The sequence below is a fragment of the Impatiens glandulifera genome, chromosome 3 (assembly GCF_907164915.1).
Source record: "Impatiens glandulifera chromosome 3, dImpGla2.1, whole genome shotgun sequence".
NCBI classification, from domain to species: domain Eukaryota; kingdom Viridiplantae; phylum Streptophyta; class Magnoliopsida; order Ericales; family Balsaminaceae; genus Impatiens; species Impatiens glandulifera.
Genome location: NC_061864.1, coordinates 13,516,841 through 13,532,261, shown reverse-complemented (window position 1 = coordinate 13,532,261; position 15,421 = coordinate 13,516,841). Strand labels below are relative to the sequence as shown.

Genomic DNA, 15,421 nt, shown 5'->3' with positions numbered 1-15,421 from the left:
GGATTTGATTCAATGTTACCATGTTTTTTTTGTTTTTCTTTTATACTATGTTTTTTTTTTATACTATGTTTCTAACTCATTGGATAAGTTTATAAAGTATGTTGTATATGATTTTAGAAAGAATGTGTTTAACTATAATTTTTTCTGTTAATTTAAATGATTTTAGACGCCAAACTTATAATCCAAATCAAACACACCCTCTTAACTTCATTTATGGTTTTGTGTCACTTTCTAAATGTTTTGTTTTTAACCCTCAAAGCTTTGTATAACAATGAAATTTAATTTTAATAAAAGCTTCCTTTGATGTGATTCTTTTTTTTAATTTCACATATAATATCAATAATTTTTCCATCAAATTATTTAGATAGTTAACTAAAATATAATTAATTAATTTATTTAAGATTTTAAATTAATTTAATCATTAACCCAAAATAATCAGATTTGATCAAATAGCTAAAATCAGAATGGAGCAATTACCAACTTTAATTAGGTTATCTTTGTAACTATTTTAAAAGATAAATATAATTATATGATAAAATAAAGTTTAAGGGTTAAGTTGAATATTATATATAAATACAGTGATCATTTTTTTATGGTCATCTATATAATTACATAACCCCTGCTTCATTTTGGCTTCTTTTTCCTCTCGACTGATTTAGTAGTAAAAATATACATGGCCGCCGCCGCCGCCGCTGCGATGAACCTTTCATCTCTCAGACTCGACTCGAATTCCATTCTAGCTCCTGAAAGAAGCTTCCGAATCTCTGGAGGAAATTATAGCTCTCGCGTATGTCTGAACCTTCGTCGGAATATCGCCGTATGCGCCGTGAAATCGCAGGCAACGGCATCGGTAACTGATCAGAACAGGGGGCTGAGTCAAATCGATTCTCTGAGTCAGGTATCTGGTGTATTGGGATCTCAATGGGGTGACGAAGGAAAGGGAAAACTCGTTGATATCCTGGCCAAGCATTTTGATATTGTCGCTCGCTGTCAGGTATTTGCCCTCTTTCTCTCTTAACGTTTCATAGCTCAATGTATCGCGTCTGTGTTGAAGGAACTGTAAGTTTGCCCTAAACAGTAAATTTGCAAATAGATACTAATTTTGTGGTTCTAATGTTCTTAACATATCGAATTAGTTATGTAATTTTGTCCTGATTATAAAAAAACTAATTTGGTATGTGATTCTCCTTCATTCTCCCTAAAGCTTGAATTTTGATTACAGGGTGGGGCTAATGCTGGCCACACAATCTACAATTCAGAGGGAAAGAAGTTTGCTCTTCACCTTGTTCCTTCTGGTATTCTCAATGAAGAAACCCTATGTGTAATTGGTAATGGGGTGGTTGTACATTTACCTGGATTGTTCAAAGAAATTGATGGTCTAGAATCTAGTGGCGTTTCTTGCCAAGGGAGGATCCTTGTTTCTGATCGGGCTCATCTGTTGTTTGATTTTCATCAAGTGGTTGATGGCCTTAGAGAAGCTGAGTTGGCCAAATCTTTCATTGGCACTACCAAGCGAGGCATTGGGCCGTGTTACTCGAGCAAAGTGATTCGTAATGGTATTAGAGTTGGTGATTTAAGGCATATGGACACTTTCCGTCAGAAGCTTGACATTTTAATGGCGGATGCAGCTGCAAGATTTCCAGGGTTTAAATATGATCAAGATGTGCTCACGGAAGAGTGTAAGAAGTATGAGAAATATGCTGAGAGGTTAGAACCTTTCATTGCTGATACTGTCCATGTCATGAATGAATCCATTGCCCAAAATAAGAAGATCCTAGTGGAAGGTGGTCAAGCAACCATGCTGGACATTGACTTCGGAACATACCCCTTTGTGACTTCCTCTAGTCCATCAGCTGGTGGAATTTGTACTGGTCTTGGCATTGCTCCTAGAGTTCTTGGTGATCTCATTGGCGTGGTAATTGAATATTTCTATCATTCTCTCTTCATGGAAACAACTTTTATTTTATTCTTCGCTTTTCTGAAATGTAAACAATTTTGCCATTTTGCTCTGCAAACTTTTCCCCAAATTTAAATTTCTTAATGTTTCATCTCCAGTTAGCTAAATTTCCCTAGCTTACTTCTTAAGTTATGGTAACCTTCACATGTTATCGTTTGTTGCAGTTAGTTAAAGGTTAAATAAACTGCACAGATTTTGTTAGTTTGAGTGAAAAAGTCCAAGCAACCTAAATTTGAGGGGGAAATCAAAATTGGTAAAACGTGGAGTAGCAAAATATCAATTTTCCCATAGATTGTCCTATTGTTCAATGTGTTTTGATTAGCATTTGTGTTCACTTGGTCTAAGAAAAGTTACATAGTTTCAAGTTACATACAATCTGTGGTTCTTATCTATGTATTCATTGCAGGTAAAGGCATACACTACAAGAGTTGGCTCAGGTCCTTTCCCCACTGAAATATTGGGGAAAGGTGGCGATCTTCTTAGGTTTGCTGGTCAGGAGTTCGGCACAACTACTGGCCGTCCTCGCCGTTGTGGCTGGCTTGATATAGTTGCTCTTAAGTTCTGCAATCAGATTAATGGATTCTCTTCTCTAAATCTGACTAAACTTGATGTTTTGTCTGATCTTCCTGAAATCAAATTGGGTGTATCTTATAAATACCCTGATGGCACTCCAATCAAGTCATTCCCTTCCGATCTTCTCACCCTGGAGCAGTTACAGGTTCAGAAACATTTCCGAGTTTTACAACAAACAATTTTTTCTTGTGTTCTATAAAAAAATTGGGTTAATAAAATATTGTGTTTTTTAGTTTTTTTTTGTCATAGTCTGTGACTTTTCTTACTGGCTGATGAGATGATATTCTTGTTTTTGTTCAATGTAGGTGGAGTATGAAGTTATGCCTGGATGGAATACTGATATTTCCGCTGTTAGACACTACTCGGATCTTCCAAAGGCTGCACGGAACTATGTTGAGAGAATAGAAGAACTCGTTGGTATCCCTATTAATTACATAGGTGTTGGGCCAGGTCGTGATGCCCTTATTTACAAGTAGTGATATCCCTATTTATTAATGATTTGTCAGAGGAGGGTTTCTTGTGTACCTTAAGAAAATTCACATTGGTTGTTCCCTGTTGTTGCTGGGTACCCATTTGATAATACTTTGGAAAACAGTATGTGTTCTAGTTTTTAACTAATTTTCCAGAAAACTATGTTGAAGGTTTCTTTTGATCTTCTTGAAACATAGTCTTAGAGCTAAAATGACCCATTCTTATTTTACTAGTACTTTTTAGTTGTGATTTTTTGACTTGAGCAGAATTTGTTGTCACATTGCTATACTAACAGAAATTCCATAAATTATCGCCAAAAGATAGCTCTTCATGGAAACAGGGAAGTGTATAGGAAAAATATCTATCTTGTTCTTCTTCTCCTCCTCCTTCAGGAAGATGATCATTATGAATCTGTTTGTCTTGATCATTCAATCCATCATGCATATCTATCAATGTTTCCCAATTGAAACTCTTCTCCTCTATGGCATAGAGTCTTCCCTGGACATTAACCACATCTTTGCCATGTGAATTAGCGCTAGGCTGTTGTTGGTTATCATCTCCTTTCAATATTCCCATCTGCATGAGGAATTCATGAAGATCAATCTGAGGCTTTTCCTCAGACTGAGCTGTTGGTGGTTCTGGTTGGGTTGTTGTTATAGTAGGTGGCTGCTGATGTTTAATTAGCCCAATTTTGTTGTTGTTGAGCTGCTGTAGCTTTTGGTGAATAGAATGAAGACTTGGTTGAGCACTAAGATTGAGCCATGGAGTGGTAGTAGCGTGAAACCTAGGCAGATGCGTTGTTTTTGAAGTCGATGGAAACCATTTAATCGGGCTGTTGTTGGTTGCTGTTTTTGGTTGGAGATGAGGCAGGTTTAGGTATGTGTCTGGACCATATAGCCTTGTGGCTGCTTGGTCATAGGCCATGGCTGCTTCCTCGGCTGTGGAGAAAGAGCCGAGCCAGAGTCTGTTTTTTTTCTTGGGCTCTCTGATCTCTGCCACCCATTTCCCCCATGTTCGCTGACGGACACCTCTGTAACCGCAAGATGCATTTAGTGGGCCGCCTTTTCCTCTCGGCGGACCTTTCTTCCATGTTTTTTGATGTGGGTAATTAACCTTTCTGCAATTTTCCATTATCTGTGTGAAGAAGTGTAGTAGTAGTAGTAGTAAAGAGTGAAACTGCTTAGAGTTGGAATGAATGATAGTAAGATTTAAATACAGTGAAGTGAAAGAGGGGGAGCGGAGGACAGTTTGATTTAATGGTTATCACGTTTATAGAAAACTTGCCTAAAGTCATGTGACCGTTCATCATGTGTCTAAAATCTCATTCTCAAAGTGATCATCTTAATTTTCTAGACACAATTTCTTTACACATTATTTGAAATAAGCCTTTTGACAACAAATTTGGGTTTTAAATTTGTATAAAAAACAGGTTTTACAAGATTATGATATTTATAAATTCTTTAAAATAATAATCCCCATCCACTTGGAACAACTTTAGTAATGTACAAGGTGGAGTTCTTACATGTGTCTAAAAAATTCTGCGTCACTTTTTGTTTTTTATCAAACATCCAATCACTCAATTTTAAATACAAAAGATATTACATAAATTCAATTTGTATTTGGGGGCATAAAATTGTTTGAAATGAATAGATAGTTAAGTTAATAAATGTATTTTCCTTGGATTCTCTCTTCTGATATTTCTGACTGCACATGTCTGAGAGAGAGAGAGAAAGAGAAAGAGAGAGCATGGGAAGAAGATGATGATGATATATGCCAAGGTAGAAGAAGAAGAGTGTTCTTCTCTCTCTCTCTCTTACTCGGAAGACATGTGATTTGTGAGCTCGTGAAAATGGGAAATGTTTAGAGGTGCAATTCTTCTTCTTCCTCCTCCATTACTAGATCAAACAGTTCTCTGTATTTTGGATGTAGTTCTGTTCTTCTCCATCTTCTTCTTTCTTTCTTATTTACATTCATCCTCCATGTATTATCATAATAGATTTTCAAATAAACCATATGCAAAAAAATAAAGATAAAAGAAAGTTTTGTCATTTTCATTTCTAAAATCACTAATTTTCTCCCCCTCCTAGTCCTCCTCTCCCTAACACCCAACAAAAACCTGAAAACAACCCCAATTTACTGCAGCAAAATGAACAAGGGAATTTACAGCAAATGAAGAAGATAATCATATCAAGTTTTGAATGAAATGTTTTATTTTATTTTTGGAAAAAGTTAATGAAATGCCAATGCAAAAAGTTACCTGTATACATGTTAAGTTCATAGATTTTTTTTACTGCTCAAATCTACTATGGTTCATTTGAAACACTAATAACCAGTCATCATATATCATATGCTCCAACATAATAATAAACTGAACAGGAAAATCAAATGTAACAAAAAAAAGGAAGATCAGAGATCAGAGAAGAAAGTCAAATCCATATTATTTTTTGTTTCAAAGGGGTCGAACCTAAATCAAATCCTCGAAGTAACCAACTGAGCTACTATTCTGAATCAAATCCATACTATTATGAAACATTTTTGACAGTTTGTTTGTCAAGACACACACACACACCCACCATATGAAGTTTCAAGAGAAAAAAAGAAAACAAAGATAAATTTACAAGTCATATCCTGAGCTAAATTTATCCTTTCTTGTTTTCAACAAGTGCAATCCTCCTCCTTTTGGCTTGAAGCTGTCTTACAAATTCTGCAATTACAACATGAAGTTTAGGAGCAAACTTACTCTTACAAGTTGTAGTAAGACCTGCCTTCCTCAGTGCCTTTGCCACATGCTTTTCAGCCTTCCCTAAATGCATTGAGCAAAGAAGAGGAACAGTTGATCTCAAAACAGGCTTCATACAGTAGATTGGTCCTGATGGTAAGCTGTCCTCATTCATCATTCACCACATGATTGAAAACAAACAAAGAAACACCAAGAAAATTTAGATAACTCCATTTCTATGAACATGAACATGATCAGACACAAAGAAAGAACAAAACCTTTTGGTCACATAAGAGCAACCCTTGTAAAGCCTCTGCTTCGAGTCTGATAATATGTGGGTATGGCAAAAACGGGTCATAGCCATAGCCTTAACTTTACAACCATGAACTTCACACCGATTCAACCCTTCTTGTGGTACAGAATTGTTACCATCAACATTTTCTCCAGCAACTTCATCATCTTGAAAAGGGCTTTTACCAAACTCCCAATAGTATTCTCTGTACCTGATCTTGATTTCTTCAGTCATAGACCAGTAATGCTCTTTGTAAACCTTGATCAGATTCTTCATCTGACGAGATCGCCGCCTGAGAACTTCTTCCCTAGTCAAAACCTCCGATTTCGCCAGGGCAACATCCTCCTCCGATCCGTCAATTTCCATTGCAGTTGTTGCCGTTGCCGGCAAAGCAGATGAGCTAGAAGCTTTGTGATTGTTCTTTTCGGCCTTCTCTAGCCAATCGTTGAACAGACGAAGACTGCTGTTGTTCCGATTGTAATGTGCGGGTGGTGGATTAAGGGTTTGGTCGTTGAACCCGTTTCCGATTGACGGATTAGGGTTTGGAATCGGATTTGGATTCGCCATGTTTGTGGGTTTTGAAGGTATAGAGAGATGATTGTGATTGCTGCTTACATTGTTGTGCTTGTTGGAATTGTTTGCAGGAGCCATTCAAGAAATCAAAGAGAAAGAACAAGAATTAGAGAGAGAAAGACCCGACAGCAAGAAGAACTTGTGTGGAGTGTGGTCAGTATGTGAATTAAACAAAATCCCATTTTGACCCTGAAATCTTATTAAAAAAATTTCAAATGAACAAATTTGATTACATATTTTCTTTTAATGTAAAATTTGGCCTACTAATAGAAACAAAATCATTCATATATAATAACTTAATACAAAGTCTATGAATGGAATGAATTACATATGCATTTTCACACTTCAAAATCAATCTTTTAATTATGGCACAAATACATAGTTTCAATGTAATAAAACAAAAGCACAAAAAAACATGTCCCATGATTTTTTGATTGACGGAAAATTGAGAATTGTACATGTCCATTTATCAAGAAAGTCTTGTCAATACATATCGCAACACTGTCGAACGATGAAACATTGACGGTACATAAACACTACAAAAACGAGTTAAAACTCGTAAACATCAAATTCTTATCTTGATTTGAACAGATGACACCATATAAAATTCCAATACAATGAAAAGAAAACATCACAAATAATAGCAAAATAGATGAATAACTATCAACTCGAAATAACACAATTAGCGCTCAACTCGAACTAAATGAATAATGAAAAATCAAATGTATGAGTAGCACAAAATTAAACTTGAAGAGACAACAAGTGAAATGAACTTAATCTCATGATAAGAACGGCGCCCGCAAGACGAATGAGGAGAACTTAATCTCTCAACTGAAATGATAAGAACGGCGCCGCGAGACGAATGAGGAGAGAACGATCCTTTAAATAATAAAAAATCTAGGTTAACTCGTTGAAGCATAGTCAATTAAATATATATATATATATATATATATATATATATATATATAATCTCCACTAAATAAATAATTCAAATCATAAATAAAAATAATTAGAAACATATTTATTTTTTATAATATTTTAAATAATTAATATAAAATATGTTTTTAATTATTTAATCCAATTGTTATACTTTTTCATTGAACCATTTTTTTATACTATCTGTTTATCTATAATAAGAAGGAAAGAAACATTTATACTATAAATTTAATATTAAAAAAATGATATAACATCAATCAAATGAGGCTGACCAGACTAAATAAATCAGGACTGTTATAATAATTAATATATATATATATATTTATTTATTTATTTATATGTATATGCTGGTTTAAGGTATAAGGGATATATTAATTTTTTATATATATATTAACAGTATTTTACCTTGTACAAACTATACTTAGTTAAGAATACTAATTTATACTATATTTTTTTAAAACTAAATTACAGTTACATACCTTAATCACTTACAACCTTATACATGGTAATAAGGAAATGTCTGGAATATTTTCAAATTAAAATCTTCAGACCTTAATTAATAATTTTATTTATTTAATTCATGAGGATAGTTAATGGCTTATTATATTAATTTCTTAAATTCTAAAAAATAATTTTATTTACTTTTATAATTAAATATAATATAATTTCACGGGATCCTCAAATTCATCGTTTTGTTAGTTTAGTTGAGAGAATACTAAATGTTTAAAGATAAACGAGGTTTGAATATTTGATATATTATTTCATTTAATAAGATTTTTCTATCAAAATGGTGCTATAAATTTATCTTTGAGCATCGATAATAAAATATAAGTATGGTTACAATTAGTCTAGTTGGTTCACACAAATGTCTAATTATTCAGCGGGGTGTAACATTTGGAGGGAAATTTATTATATGTTGAAAAGTTTTCAGCGACCAATCTAGATTCTTTGTGGGATGATTTTTTCGATCAATTTTTGGGACGACAGTTGGTGTAGTGTCAAAAGTCTAGCTACGACGTATCCACAACTTGCTTCCATGGCTATATATAAAAATGTCACAATTAATGTCTTCAATCTAGTGATTTCACTAGTCGAATTAGATATAGAAAAAGATTAAACATTATGTAGAGTTTGTCTCATAAAATAATTTTTTTTTTGGTATGACGCAAACAAATGTCCCCATCTAAACAAGACGTTATGCGTTGGTAATACATAAATAATTCTCATGTGGGGCATTGCTACAAGTTGTTCGCTAAAATGAGTACATATAACTTTTGTTGGGAGAAATTTTGGGAGCCAAATATTCCATCCAAGATCTCGTTCTTTGGATGAAGTGTTATTCACGGTGAAATTCTTACGAATAATATGTGTATGAAAAAAGTTGTATTATGGTTAGTCGTATGTGTCACGAGAAGGTTGAATCGCAACTCACTTTTTTGCATTATCGATGAGTGATTAGTATTTGGAGTCTTTTATGAAGTATCACTAGGATTCATTAGATGATGACTGAGTCTTTGGTTAGTTGTTGAAAAATTTGGATTGATCCGGCTAATATGACATGACTACATAATTTGGTTACTATTCTAATTATTTTTTGGTGAACTATCTGGTTAGAGAGAAATCGTCGAACTTTCACTTATCGTAGTCGTCCGATGTGTATATTCATAATGTTATTATTATGATGCTTTTTGAGATTCATTCCGAAAACCCGATAGAGTCCGTTAGAGAATTAATCGTTCTTCTCGAGGATTTACGAGCTCGATTATTATTATTTTTTTATATGTTTATTTTATTTTTATTTTTATTTATTTTCTTTTCATGTCAGGTTATCGTTATGTTCAAACAATTTTAATCATTTTTAATATACATGAAATTAAAAATATATATATATATATATATAACTTCATATTATAAATCATATTTACAAGGAATAATATTAGTACTAATTATTAGTATTATTTAAATTATTAAAAAAATATCATACATCTATATTTATTATTTTTAAAATTAATAAGAAAAATAATAATATATTTAAATTTATTAGTATTTATTGATTTTATATACAAACAATCAATATATTTAAACAACTTAAAATAAATATTAACATTAAAATTTATATAAAAAGCAACTTTTATATATTAAATTCATATATATATTTCATTAACTAATAAATATTTATATATATTTAAAAAATTATAAGAATATTTGTAAAACATAAATAACAAAAAAAAAATCATTATAATTAAATTTTGTTTGAATATTAGGAAAAACTCAATTGTCATCCTCCAACTTTAAGATATTTCTAAATACTAGTCATTTGCAATCTATTATATATATATATATATATATATATATATATATATATATATATATATATATATATATATATATATATATATATATATCTTAATTTTTAAAGTGCTTGGATTGTCGGGTCGAGAGCTGTGGTTAATTTGGATATTTATGTGAGAGTAAATGGATATTTGGGTTGGATTGTGGGTTGACCCGCCCATAAACTTAAAACGGTTAAAAATAAAATTTAAAATGCTATTTGTATGTTTTGAACTTGCAACATAACAAAATAAGTATAACTTCTTAACCACCTAAGCTAACAACAATTTATATTTAAGATTCAACACCAAATTTGATGAACCCGAGACATTTTAATAATAAAAGTTCAAATTTTTTAACTAGCTAATATATATATATATATATAATGATGCTTAATTTTTAAAGTGTCCGAATTGTCGGGTCGAGAGCTGTGGTTAATTTGGATATTTATGTGAGAGTAAATGAATACTTCGGTCGGATTGTGGGTTGACCCGCCCATAAACTTAAAACGGTTAAAAATAAAATTTAAAGTGTTATTTGTATGTTTCGAACTTGCAACCTAACAAAACAAGTACAACCTTTAACCAAGTGTGATTGAGATGTGGTTTGTCGAATGATAATAGACCGGTATCATTTAAAAGTGATTAAACAAATATGAATCAAATATTTGATTGACCAAATTGTGAGATCACGATGCTAATTATTAAAAAATACGAATCAAATATTTGATTGACAAATTGAAAGTGTAAAGTCACTAGATGAGAGATTCATTCGAAAAAAATATGTGATTAAACATGTGAGAAAATAAGTTATTTTTATCGAAGTGAATAAAATGTGGAATGAGAACGTTATGTTTTTTATTTTAATATATTATTCGTGATTTATTAATAATTTTAAACATTAAATAGATAATATTATAATTATTTTAATTTATTTTGTTTTATGCATCGTCATGAATTTTTTTATAATAATAATAATAATAATAATAATAAAATAAGTAAAAATTAATATTTTATCATAATTATTATTTTGATTAATATTAAAGTATATATTTTTTATTGTGTTTTATTTAGTACGAGATATGTGATTTAATTAATTAATATTTCAATAAAATATAAAAAAATAGTAAGAGATGACTATAAATTTTAGTGGCTATTTAATAATAATATATATATTTTTAAATAAATAAAAAAAATCCCCGCCTTAGGAATTAGATAAAAGATGAAAAAAGAAATGGGGATAAAGAGATGGCATGAAATTGGTGTAGAATGATTGCAATAATTGATTGCAGTGCGAAAGGTGAGATCTTTTTCTGACAAATTGTAGAGATGATCAACGCAGGAGGAGGAGCAGTTCTGTCCTCTACTTCCTCATCACTTCTCTCGCGCCTTTCTCCAATTTCCAAGCGTTTTCTTTCTCTTCTTCATCTTCACAGCAAGAAGAGGTCTACTGTGCTCAGCTTCGGATGGAACAGTAGTAATCTTACTTCACTCAATACTAGAATGCATTCATCACCCTTTTCCAGTATTGTCACTCGCGCTTCTGCTCAGCCTCTCCAGAATCCCGATGAACTCATCGATTCGGTTGAGACATTCATCTTTGATTGCGACGGTAAGACCCAGATACTTTCTTTACCCAATGACACATTTTTCTTTTGAAGGGATTCAATCTGATCAGAAATGGATAACTCTTATTCATTTTTACAGGGGTTATATGGAAAGGGGATAAGCTTATATCTGGCGTACCTGAGACTCTTGATTTGCTTCGATCTAAGGTCTGAGGTTATCTTCAGCCACATTGATGATATATTCGTGCTTCTGAACTATTTATGGTTTTAATATTACAGGGAAAGAGATTAGTGTTTGTTACTAATAACTCTACCAAGTCTAGAAAACAATATGGCAAGAAGTTTGAAGAACTTGGTCTTAGTGTCAGTCAGGTTTGTACATGTCTTCTATTTTGATCAATGCAGTAGTACCCAACATCGATCCATGTTCTGATTACAGCTGAACTTGACAGGAGGAAATTTTTGCATCATCTTTTGCTGCTGCTGCATATTTGAAATCCATTGATTTCCCAAAAGATAAAAAGGTAAGTAGCTGCCTTTAAGTCTTTTTTTTTTCTTTCTATTTTAAAGAGAACTCGTATAGATGTTGCTGTAAGAGGACAGTTATGGATGCTTGTCTGCCAATTTTCTTGGGTTCCAAACATTTATAGTTTTCTTGTTTAAAAAGATGACAAGCTTTATGCCCTATATAAATGAATTTTGTTTTTTTTTTCATAATTTTTGGGTGCTTCTGTTCAGGTCTATGTGATTGGAGAAGATGGAATCTTGAAGGAACTTGAGTTAGCTGGATATCAGTACGTTGGTGGCCCGGTATGCACTTAACAAAGTTGTTTCTACTAATGAAAATTATTTTTATTCCACACAATTGGAACAAGATTTCTATTAATTTGTTAAATTACTCGTTGCGAAGAAGAAAAGAAAAGATCTGTTATATTTATTTATTTTGGGAAAAAGCCTTGAACTGTGCATGGGAGCATATTAAGTGCCTTTTGAATTCTGATCTTCTATGTGCGTTAGAATATGTTGTATTATAAGTATGTCGTTAATGAACTACAGGAATTCTAACATGTCTAAGTATGTTACTATATGCATGCATGATTGTTACCAGAAAAAAAAAGATTTCTGGGACATATTGTTATGTGGGCATCATTTATGAAATGAGTGAATTAGCCATATAAACACTGATGGAGTCCATGAGAATTATATGTAGGCAAATGCCAATAATGAATAGAATAGTCTGAGGCACTTGGAAAACCAAGACATTAAATTCCATTGTCATAGCATTAAATTCACTGAAAATAAAGAATAAGTCTATGTAGTGCTTGATGATTTCTATATTGGTGCTCCTTAAAGGAAGACGGAAGCAAAAAGATAGAGCTAAAGCCTGGGTTTTTGATGGAGCATGATGAACAGGTATTCATCAGTCCAGAGGCTAAATTCATTTCAAAACATGCACTCTCTCCATTTCTCCCGATCACATCTCTAGGGATAATTTATGTTTCTGACAGTCTTCTATCACAATTTTTATTTAAACAGAGTTTGCATACTCAACTAATGATATTGCCTTTTTGTACTAAACATTTTAATTAACTGACTCCAGGTTGGAGCTGTTGTGGTTGGATTTGATCGCTATTTCAACTACTACAAAATCCAGTAAGTTCATTATTTTATTCTGTATTGCTGAAATTTTGCATTACATATATCGAACATTTTTAGTATGTTCTGATTCCTTTAAATATTATCTGAAGTTAAATTTATTTTATGCTAGCATGTGACAGCCTCAACATGTCCATTAGAAATTTATCCTTTTTGTTTCGCTACATTTTGTTTTTTTATTGCAAGTGGTACAATAACAAGATATCATAGCTCCACTGGCACAACAGCTTCGAGGTTTATATCTATTGACAATTTGTTTTCCCAATCTGTGTAGTCCATATTTGTGTTTCTTCATATGTTTTCGTGCAAATGAGGTTAAACCTAATAAAGAAATGCAGGTTTAATATCATTGGAAACCTACTCCCCTACAACTCAAGACTTTTCAATTGAGTTTGTAAATTAGAACATTTGAGTCTACTATTCATAGTGGAACAAAATATACATATACCTTCATGAGCCAATTTTCGCTCTTTGCTACTAGATCACCTACAAAGAAGCCTTTCTAATCTATTATATTTAAGACATTATGTATTTATTGTTTGACTTCAATGCAATTTTCTTGTTTAGCAAATCAAGTTAGCTCAATTCTCGAAAAAAAAGTTGGCATTTTTTTGTCCACTTGCCTTTTAGTCTTATTGTCATCTGGAAGCCTGCTTGTAGTTTGTATGGATCTTTAACTTTATTCCAAATGGGTACCTAACATTGGAAACACTGTCTCAATCATTGAAGATATGCCACCCTCTGCATACGTGAAAACCCAGGATGTCTGTTCATAGCAACTAACCGTGATGCTGTTACTCATCTTACAGATGCTCAGGAATGGGCAGGTTAGTCATACATGTTTTCATCATTTTACAAGTCTATTATCATATTTTATTTGCGCCAGACAGTAGGAACTTTGTTTTTAATTCAGCAGATGTACCTGCTCTTGTTATTTAATTATGGTGTGATATTTGGTTGATCAGTATATGCAACAATGGTTTTGCACTTCCTTTAGGTCTTAAAATGTATAAACCATTGTATATAGATAAAAAAATAGGTACAATAAAGAATTTCATTTAATTATGTGGGAACACTTTGGGTCAAGGATATGAAAACATTATTGTGTTATCATTTTTATGTATGGAAGACATAGTCTAGTCATAGTAATAAGAGTTGCCATGCATTCTAAAATGATACAAATCAAAGGCTGGTAAGCTAATTTGCTCTTCCTTACCAATTTAAGAGCATAGAATGTTACAAGTAACTTGGAAAATGTTTGGCTTGAACCAACTACTTTCATGTTGCATGAAATGATTGAAATCTGTGTTTTGTATAGTAAATTAATAGAGAGTCTTGGAACTGTAAAGTTGAATTGAACGAGTGGGGAATTATTGTTCCTTAAAGTTGGTTATGTTTTCTTAAGTAATGTTGTGATTTTGGCATCAGGTGGTGGTTCAATGGTTGGCGCTGTTTATGGGTCTACTCAGAAAGAACCTTTGGTTGTTGGAAAACCATCAACTTTTATGATGGATTACTTGGCAAACGAGTATGATACTATTCTCCTATCTCTTATTTGCTGTAAATTGGTTATTTAAATTTCTTATCAAACAAAACATGGTGTCTGGTTGTTTGTCTAAAGTTGTAAAACACAAACCCTCCTGCAAAGAATAAACTCGGGTCTAAATGTAAGCAATTGACTAACGAGCCCTGGCCATATTGTCTACAGGTTCGGGATACTTAAGTCACAAATATGCATGGTTGGCGACAGATTAGATACAGACATTCTTTTTGGACAAAATGGTGGCTGTAAAACCCTTCTAGTTCTCTCGGGTAGGAAATCTTTTCAAGTTATGCTAAGTTTTCTTCCCTTGGATATTCGAAAACAAGTTAACAGTCTCTTTTTTTGTTGGTTGTGTGTTTATTTTTATAGGTGTGACAAGTTTGTCAAAGCTTAAGGATCCTAGCAATACAATTCAACCTGATTTTTACACAAACCAGATCTCAGACTTCCTCACTCTTAAAGCTAAAGCTGCCACTGTATAATTTCATTGTGACTTTGTTGTACTTTAGGCCTGTATAGAGCTTTATCCTTTTCTGTTTTAAAAGAAGTTATGCACAAATATACTCCATCTATCAATCTAAGCAGATGAGCCTTGACTTTGTAATGTGGGTCATGACTCATGGGTGTATTTTTTTGAAAAACAATCAACTTGAAAGTTGTATGGGCTAATACTAAATAAAAAAATTCCATTGCCGGGAATCGAACCCGGGTCTCCTGGGTGAAAGCCAGATATCCTAACCGCTGGACGACAATGGATTGATGTTTATCCTATTAAAATTATTTTAATCTATTTAAATGCAAAG

The 15,421-nt window shown here is 32.5% G+C and overlaps 4 protein-coding genes and 1 non-coding gene across 5 annotated transcripts; 2 read left to right on the top strand and 3 right to left on the bottom strand.

The window, feature by feature from the left end:
- The first annotated feature begins 624 nt into the window (after positions 1 to 624).
- On the top strand, positions 625 to 3,236 carry LOC124929229 (adenylosuccinate synthetase 2, chloroplastic). The gene is made up of 4 exons (XM_047469529.1): positions 625 to 994; positions 1,223 to 1,915; positions 2,364 to 2,675; positions 2,836 to 3,236. Exons 1-4 carry the CDS (start codon positions 674 to 676, stop codon positions 3,004 to 3,006), a joined length of 1,497 nt encoding a protein of 498 aa, XP_047325485.1. The 5' UTR covers positions 625 to 673; the 3' UTR covers positions 3,007 to 3,236.
- A 53-nt stretch (positions 3,237 to 3,289) lies between these two features.
- LOC124929230 (dehydration-responsive element-binding protein 2F-like) lies at positions 3,290 to 4,205 on the bottom strand. The gene has a single exon (XM_047469530.1). It carries the CDS (start codon positions 4,130 to 4,132, stop codon positions 3,290 to 3,292), a length of 843 nt encoding a protein of 280 aa, XP_047325486.1. The 5' UTR covers positions 4,133 to 4,205.
- A 1,209-nt stretch (positions 4,206 to 5,414) lies between these two features.
- On the bottom strand, positions 5,415 to 6,748 carry LOC124931360 (INO80 complex subunit D-like). The gene is made up of 2 exons (XM_047471809.1): positions 5,999 to 6,748; positions 5,415 to 5,881 (listed from the first exon to the last, which is right to left on the bottom strand). Exons 1-2 carry the CDS (start codon positions 6,661 to 6,663, stop codon positions 5,641 to 5,643), a joined length of 906 nt encoding a protein of 301 aa, XP_047327765.1. The 5' UTR covers positions 6,664 to 6,748; the 3' UTR covers positions 5,415 to 5,640.
- Positions 6,749 to 11,109: 4,361 nt separating this feature from the next.
- On the top strand, positions 11,110 to 15,294 carry LOC124930840 (phosphoglycolate phosphatase 1A, chloroplastic-like). Its single transcript, XM_047471202.1, has 11 exons — positions 11,110 to 11,463; positions 11,559 to 11,626; positions 11,699 to 11,791; positions 11,872 to 11,943; positions 12,158 to 12,229; positions 12,773 to 12,832; positions 13,020 to 13,072; positions 13,805 to 13,902; positions 14,504 to 14,603; positions 14,784 to 14,887; positions 14,988 to 15,294. The coding sequence occupies exons 1-11, from the start codon at positions 11,181 to 11,183 to the stop codon at positions 15,098 to 15,100; spliced, it is 1,116 nt and encodes a 371-aa protein (XP_047327158.1). The 5' UTR covers positions 11,110 to 11,180; the 3' UTR covers positions 15,101 to 15,294.
- An 8-nt stretch (positions 15,295 to 15,302) lies between these two features.
- Positions 15,303 to 15,374, bottom strand: TRNAE-UUC. The gene has a single exon. It is a non-coding gene; the product is annotated as a tRNA-Glu (tRNA).
- Between the last annotated feature and the right edge of the window lie 47 nt (positions 15,375 to 15,421).

What these genes read in the sequence shown, in the direction of transcription:
- LOC124929229 (XM_047469529.1), top strand. Translation starts at nt 674, where the DNA reads ATGGCCGCCGCCGCCGCCGCTGCGATGAACCTTTCATCTCTCAGACTC. An exon ending in ATATTGTCGCTCGCTGTCAG is followed by an intron (nt 995 to 1,222) that starts GTATTTGCCCTC and finishes TTTTGATTACAG; the next exon opens with GGTGGGGCTAATGCTGGCCA. An exon ending in TTGGTGATCTCATTGGCGTG is followed by an intron (nt 1,916 to 2,363) that starts GTAATTGAATAT and finishes TATTCATTGCAG; the next exon opens with GTAAAGGCATACACTACAAG.
- LOC124930840 (XM_047471202.1), top strand. Translation starts at nt 11,181, where the DNA reads ATGATCAACGCAGGAGGAGGAGCAGTTCTGTCCTCTACTTCCTCATCA. An exon ending in TTGGTCTTAGTGTCAGTCAG is followed by an intron (nt 11,792 to 11,871) that starts GTTTGTACATGT and finishes TGAACTTGACAG; the next exon opens with GAGGAAATTTTTGCATCATC. An exon ending in TGATGGAGCATGATGAACAG is followed by an intron (nt 12,833 to 13,019) that starts GTATTCATCAGT and finishes AACTGACTCCAG; the next exon opens with GTTGGAGCTGTTGTGGTTGG.
- LOC124929230 (XM_047469530.1), bottom strand. Translation starts at nt 4,132, where the DNA reads ATGGAAAATTGCAGAAAGGTTAATTACCCACATCAAAAAACATGGAAG.
- LOC124931360 (XM_047471809.1), bottom strand. Translation starts at nt 6,663, where the DNA reads ATGGCTCCTGCAAACAATTCCAACAAGCACAACAATGTAAGCAGCAAT. An exon ending in TGCTCTTATGTGACCAAAAG is followed by an intron (nt 5,882 to 5,998) that starts GTTTTGTTCTTT and finishes GAATGAGGACAG; the next exon opens with CTTACCATCAGGACCAATCT.